This window comes from Salmo salar, chromosome 01 (assembly GCF_965601325.2).
Source record: "Salmo salar chromosome 01, fSalSal1, whole genome shotgun sequence".
In the NCBI taxonomy this organism is placed as follows: domain Eukaryota; kingdom Metazoa; phylum Chordata; class Actinopteri; order Salmoniformes; family Salmonidae; genus Salmo; species Salmo salar.
Window position 1 is genome coordinate 175265215 of NC_138291.1, and position 7286 is coordinate 175272500.

The 7286-nt window shown below is 46.6% G+C and overlaps 1 protein-coding gene across 15 annotated transcripts in view; it reads left to right on the plus strand.

Annotated features, from left to right (window-relative positions):
• ppip5k2 (diphosphoinositol pentakisphosphate kinase 2) overlaps nt 1-7286 on the plus strand; it is an 87217-nt gene that overhangs the window by 23411 nt on the left and 56520 nt on the right. For 14 of the 15 annotated variants that reach the window (XM_082956774.1, XM_082956783.1, XM_082956786.1 and 11 more), the window contains exons 7-9: nt 3829-3930; nt 4660-4821; nt 5480-5601. In XM_082956774.1, coding sequence (XP_082812900.1) covers nt 3829-3930; nt 4660-4821; nt 5480-5601 — 386 coding nt within the window. The remainder of the gene's footprint in view (nt 1-3828; nt 3931-4659; nt 4822-5479; nt 5602-7286) is intronic. The other variant, XM_082956775.1, reaches the window with a different exon arrangement.

The window sequence follows — 7286 nt, forward strand, 5'->3', positions numbered from 1 at the left end:
GGGAAATCTTAATGCTACAGCATACAATGACATTCTAGATGATTCTGTGCTTCCAGCTTTGTGGCAACAGTTTGAGGAAGGCCCAAGGCGAGGTCCATACAGAAATGGTTTGTCAAGATCAGTGTGGAAGAACTTAACCCTATCAAACACTTTCGAGATGAATTGGAACGCTGACTGCGAGCCAGGCTTAATTGCCCAACATCAGTGCTCAACCTCACTAATGCTCTTGTGGCTGAATGGAAGCAAGTTCCCACAGCAAGTCCCTACAGCAATGTTCCAACATCTAGTGGAAAGACTTCCCAGAAGAGTGGCGGCTATTATAGCAGCAAAAGGGGGACCAACTCCATATTAATGCCCATGATTTTGGAATGAGATGTTCGACGAGCAGGTGTCCACATACTTTTGGTCATGTAGTACACATACACACACTTTGCTGTCAACATTCATAACTAAAGCCATAACTCAGTGCTCTAGCAACATCTCTGCAGTGTTAACAAGCCCCTAATGGCATGTAATACTAACTAGAGCCTGCTAGAACCTGTTAGAGCCTGTACAAGCTACTAATACCATGCAAGGCTAGCTAGAGCCTCTAATACCATGCAAGGCTAGCTATAGCCTCTAACACCATGCAAGGCTAGCTAGAGCCTCTAATACCATGCAAGGCTAGCTAGAGCCTCTAATACCATGCAAGGCTAGCTATAGCCTCTAATACCATGCAAGGCTAGCTAGAGCCTCTAATACCATGCAAGGCTAGCTATAGCCTCTAATACCATGCAAGGCTAGCTATAGCCTCTAATACCATGCAAGGCTAGCTAGAGCCTCTAATACCATGCAAGGCTAGCTAGAGCCTCTAATACCATGCAAGGCTAGCTATAGCCTCTAATACCATGCAAGGCTAGCTATAGCCTCTAATACCATGCAAGGCTAGCTAGAGCCTCTAATACCATGCAAGGCTAGCTATAGCCTCTAATACCATGCAAGGCTAGCTATAGCCTCTAATACCATGCAAGGCTAGCTAGAGCCTTCTAGAGCCTCTAATACCATGCAAGGCTAGCTAGAGCCTCTAATACCATGCAAGGCTAGCTATAGCCTCTAATACCATGCAAGGCTAGCTAGAGCCTCTAACACCATGCAAGCTAGCTAGAGCCTCTAACACCATGCAAGGCTAGCTAGAGCCTTCTAGAGCCTCTAATTCCATGCAAGGCTAGCTATAGCCTCTAATACCATGCAAGGATAGCTATAGCCTCTAATACCATGCAAGGCTAGCTATAGCCTCTAATACCATGCAAGGCTAGCTAGAGCCTTCTAGAGCCTCTAATTCCATGCAAGGCTAGCTATAGCCTCTAATACCATGCAAGGATAGCTATAGCCTCTAATACCCTGCAAGGCTAGCTATAGCCTCTAATACCCTGCAAGGCTAGCTAGAGCCCCTAATACCCTTCAAGGCTAGCTATAGCCTCTAATACCATGCAAGGCTAGCTAGAGCCTCTAATACCATGCAAGGCTAGCTAGAGCCTCTAATACCATGCAAGGCTAGCTAGAGCCTCTAATACCATGCAAGGCTAGCTAGAGCCTCTAATACCATGCAAGGCTAGCTATAGCCTCTAATACCATGCAAGACTAGCTATAGCCTCTAATACCATGCAAGGCTAGCTATAGCCTCTAATACCATGCAAGGCTAGCTAGAGCCTCTAATACCATGCAAGGCTAGCTAGAGCCTCTAATACCATGCAAGGCTAGCTAGAGCCTCTAATACCATGCAAGGCTAGCTAGAGCCTCTAACACCATGCAAGGCTAGCTAGAGCCTCTAACACCATGCAAGGCTAGCTATAGCCTCTAATACCATGCAAGGCTAGCTAGAGCCTCTAACACCATGCAAGGCTAGCTATAGCCTCTAATACCATGCAAGGCTAGCTAGAGCCTCTAACACCATGCAAGGCTAGCTATAGCCTCTAATACCATGCAAGGCTAGCTAGAGCCTTCTAGAGCCTCTAATTCCATGCAAGGCTAGCTATAGCCTCTAATACCATGCAAGGATAGCTATAGCCTCTAATACCATGCAAGGATAGCTATAGCCTCTAATACCATGCAAGGCTAGCTAGAGACTTCTAGAGCCTCTAATTCCATGCAAGGCTAGCTATAGCCTCTAATACCATGCAAGGATAGCTATAGCCTCTAATACCCTGCAAGACTAGCTATAGCCTCTAATACCCTGCAAGGCTAGCTATAGCCTCTAATACCCTGCAAGGCTAGCTAGAGCCCCTAATACCCTGCAAGGCTAGCTAGAGCCCCTAATACCCTGCAAGGCTAGCTATAGCCTCTAATACCCTGCAAGGCTAGCTAGAGCCTTCTAGAGCCTATAATACCCTGCAAGGCTAGCTAGAGCCTCTAATACCATGCAAGGCTAGCTTGAGGCTCTGATACCCTGCAAGGCTAGCTAGAGCCTTCTAGAGCCTCTAATTCCATGCAAGCCTAGCTAGATTATTCTAGAGCCTCTAATTCCATGCAAGGCTAGCTAGAGCCTCTAATTCCATGCAAGGCTAGCTAGAGCCTCTAATTCCATGCAAGGCTAGCTAGAGCCTCTAATTCCATGCAAGGCTAGCTAGAGCCTCTAATTCCATGCAAGGCTAGCTAGAGCCTCTAATTCCATGCAAGGCTAGCTAGAGCCTCTAATTCCATGCAAGGCTAGCTAGAGCCTCTAATTCCATGCAAGGCTAGCTAGAGCCCCTAATTCCATGCAAGGCTAGCTAGAGCCCCTAATACCCTGCAGGGCTAGCTAGAGCCCCTAATACCCTGCAGGGCTAGCTAGAGCCCCTAATACCCTGCAGGGCTAGCTAGAGCCCCTAATACCCTGCAGGGCTAGCTAGAGCCCCTAATACCCTGCAGGGCTAGCTAGAGCCCCTAATACCCTGCAGGGCTAGCTAGAGCCCCTAATACCCTGCAGGGCTAGCTAGAGCCCCTAATACCCTGCAGGGCTAGCTAGAGCCCCTAATACCCTGCAGGGCTAGCTAGAGCCCCTAATACCCTGCAGGGCTAGCTAGAGCCCCTAACACCATGAAAGGCTAGCTAGAGCCCCTAACACCATGAAAGGCTAGCTAGAGCCTCTAATACCATGCAAGACTAGCTAGAGCCTCTAATACCATGCAAGGCTAGCTAGAGCCTCTAATACCATGAAAGGCTTGCTAGAGCCTTCTAGAGCCTCTAATACCCTGCAAGGCTAGCTAGAGCCTCTAATACCCTGCAGGGCTAGCTAGAGCCCCTAATACCCTGCAGGGCTAGCTAGAGCCCCTAATACCCTGCAGGGCTAGCTAGAGCCCCTAATACCCTGCAGGGCTAGCTAGAGCCCCTAACACCATGAAAGGCTAGCTAGAGCCCCTAACACCATGAAAGGCTAGCTAGAGCCTCTAATACCATGCAAGACTAGCTAGAGCCTCTAATACCATGCAAGGCTAGCTAGAGCCTCTAATACCATGAAAGGCTTGCTAGAGCCTTCTAGAGCCTCTAATACCCTGCAAGGCTAGCTAGAGCCTCTAATACCCTGCAAGGCTAGCTAGAGCCTCTAATACCCTGCAAGGCTAGCTAGAGCCTCTAATACCCTGCAAGGCTAGCTAGAGCCTCTAATACCCTGCAAGGCTAGCTAGAGCCTCTAATACCCTGCAAGGCTAGCTAGAGCCTCTAATACCCTTCAAGGCTAGCTAGAGCCTCTAACACCATGAAAGGCTAGCTAGAGCCTCTAACACCATGAAAGGCTAGCTAAAGACTGTACAAGCCACGGTACAGCATTCATGGCTGTCCATGTTATTTCTCTCCACCTGATCTTCCCTCTAGATTGGAAGCAGAAGTAGTGTTTATTCGCCCGAGAGCAATGTGCGAAAAACTGGATCCTACATTTATGAAGAGTTCATGCCAACGGATGGGACTGATGTGAAGGTACATCCCATTAGCCAACAGCCATTTGTGTTAAACAAGTGTTAAACGTGTTTACTTCAGTGTTTTCCATTCTACTGTCTAAAAAGTATGGCATCCTCAGGGGTGAATTTAGAGTCAATATTTGCCTTAAATAACAACATAATAGGATTATGTGTTATGCCTCGCGGAAGACTGTCTCGGTTTCAAAAATGATGAGAGGAGAATGACTGTGCACATCTAGACTGCGGAGTCCGCCGAAATAGGAGAGCTCCAACCCAGCAGTATATATATCATCCTGCTTATCTCATGGGCTCAGCTGAAAAGGGATCTAGCTAAAACTGCATATTATGTCTATGTTCCAAATGGCGTAGGGCCCATAGGGTACCACTTGGGACAAGCTATATTTACTATCTCGGACCAGCTGAAATAGGGCAGCTAAAAATGCTCATTATATTTACTTTGCAGGATCAGACACCAGCTTTTAGTTACACAGCTGAAAAAAGGCGAGGACAGTGAGGCCACTAGATTCAGTGTGTATGTCCATGGTCTTTGCTTTGAGCACCACAGTCAGTCTGTGTCCCGAACTGCACCCTATTCAGTGCACTACTTTTGACCGGGGCCCCTACTCTCAGAGAACAATGGAAGTGGAATAGAAAAATACATTTTTTAAACGCTGGATAGGTAACCATACTTTTGTGGGTGTGTGTGGGGGGCGGTGTCTGTGTGTGGGGGGGTGGGTTTGGTCCTTAGGTGTACACAGTGGGGCCGGACTACGCCCACGCGGAGGCCAGGAAGTCCCCGGCCCTGGACGGCAAGGTGGAGCGGGACAGTGAGGGCAAGGAGGTGCGCTACCCTGTCATCCTCAACGCACGCGAGAAGCTCATCGCCTGGAAGGTCTGTCTGGCGTTCAAGGTAACCAGGGACAACACGCTAGCAACCGGTAACAACACGCTAGCAACCATGACCTTAAGCTCGGCCAAGACTGCGTCTATGTCCCAAATGGCACCCTATTCCCTACATAGTGCACTACTTTGTACCAGAGCCCTGACCCTCTGATCCAAAGTAGTGTACTGTGTAAGGAATAAGGTACCATTTAGGACAAAACCAGGGGGCTTGACTCATTATCCCTAGTCTGACTTGATTAAGTTGGACAGCCCTGTGGAATCGACCAAGCAAAGGTGATGGGGGTTGTCTAAAGAGAGACAAGTGGCCTAAATGCTAGGAAACACAAAGTAGAAGTGCCCTAAGTATCCAAGTTCCCTAGAGACTAAATAGAACGTAGTGCCCAAATTGTAACACATTATCAGAAATATCAAAGTATATCAAGACATTACGTCTGTTTTCAATTATGGCCCAATAATGTGCATTCCATCTGATTAATCAAATAATGTATTTTAATATTTTTTGATACTGTGTACAATAAACTGCTTTCAATGACGATAGGTTTCAATTCCCGTATCTGCCTTACCAGTGAACCGTAAAGGCATGCTTGCAACTTTAGATAGTGAGGTTTAAATGTCAGATCTCGGATGCTCAGATTCTCATTTTCACTTCTCCTTTTTCTTGACAGCAAACTGTCTGTGGTTTCGACTTGCTACGTGCCAACGGCCAGTCGTACGTGTGCGACGTCAACGGCTTCAGCTTCGTGAAGAACTCCATGAAGTATTATGACGACTGTGCAAAAATACTGGGGTCAGAATCCACAATTTGGAGAGAAAAAATGACTAATTATTGTTGCTAAAATTGATCATTTTACAGTTTGCAAATTATCTTTTTGGAATGTGGTAAATAATTAGTTATGGGTATTCCTAAATGAATGAAATAGGTTATGTAGTACTTTAGATGGAAGACGCTTCATATGATGTCTGTTGTCTTATAAAAACACTGAAGGTTTTTTTTGGTTCATTTTTATTAGTGTGTGTGTATATGTATGTATGTATGTATGTATGTATGTATGTATGTATGTGTGTATGTGTGTATATATACATACACACATACATACATGCATACATACATACAGTGGGGAGAACAAGTATTTGATACACTGCCGATTTTGCAGGTTTTCCTACTTACAAAGCATGTAGAGGTCTGTAATTTTTATCATAGATACACGTCAACTGTGAGAGACGGAATCTAAAACGAAAATCACATTGTATGATTATTAAGTAATTAATTTGCATTTTATTGCATGACAAAAGTATTTGATACATCAGAAAAGCAGAACTTACTATTTGGTACAGACACCTTTGTTTGCAATTAGAGATCATACGTTTCCTGTAGTTCTTGACCAGGTTTGCACACACTGCAGCAGGGATTTTGGCCCACTCCTCCATACAGACCTTCTCCAGATCCTTCAGGCTTCGGGGCTGTCGCTGGGCAATACGGACTTTCAGCTCCCTCCAAAGATTTTCTATTGGGTTCAGGTCTGGAGACTGGCTAGGCCACTCCAGGATCTTGAGATGCTTCTTACGGAGCCACTCCTTAGTTGCCCTGGCTGTGTGTTTCGGGTCGTTGTCATGCTGGAAGACCCAGCCACGACCCATCTTCAATGCTCTTACTGAGGGAAGGAGGTTGTTGGCCAAGATCTCGCGATACATGGCCCCATCCATCCTCCCCTCAATACGGTGCAGTCGTCCTGTCCCCTTTGCAGAAAAGCATCCCCAAATAATGATGTTTCCACCTCCATGCTTCACGGTTGGGATGGTGTTCTTGGGGTTGTACTCATCCTTCTTCTTCCTCCAAACATGGTGAGTGGAGTTTAGACCAAAAAGCTCTATTTTTGTCTCATCAGACCACATGACCTTTTCCCATTCCTCCTCTGGATCATCCAGATGGTCATTGGCAAACTTCAGACGGGCCTGGACATGTGCTGGCTTGAGCAGGGGGACCTTGCGTGCGCTGCAGGATTTTAATCCATGAAGGCATAGTGTGTTACTAATGGTTTTCTTTGAGACTGTGGTCCCAGCTCTCTTCAGGTCATTGACCAGGTCCTGGCGTGTAGTTCTGGCCTGATCCCTCACCTTCCTCATGATCATTGATGCCACACGAGGTGAGATCTTGCATGGAGCCCCAGACCGAGGGTGATTGACTGTCATCTTGAACTTCTTTCATTTTCTAATAATTGCGCCAACAGTTGTTGCCTTCTCACCAAGCTGCTTGCCTATTGTCCTGTAGCCCATCCCAGCCTTCTGCAATTTTATCCCTGATGTCCTTACACAGCTCTCTGGTCTTGGCCATTGTGGAGAGGTTGGAGTCTGTTTGATTGAGAGTGTGGACAGGTGTCTTTTAGACAGGTAACGAGTTCAAACAGGTGCAGTTAATGAGTGGAGAACAGGAGGGCTTCTTAAAGAAAAACTAACAGGTCTGTGAGAGCCGGA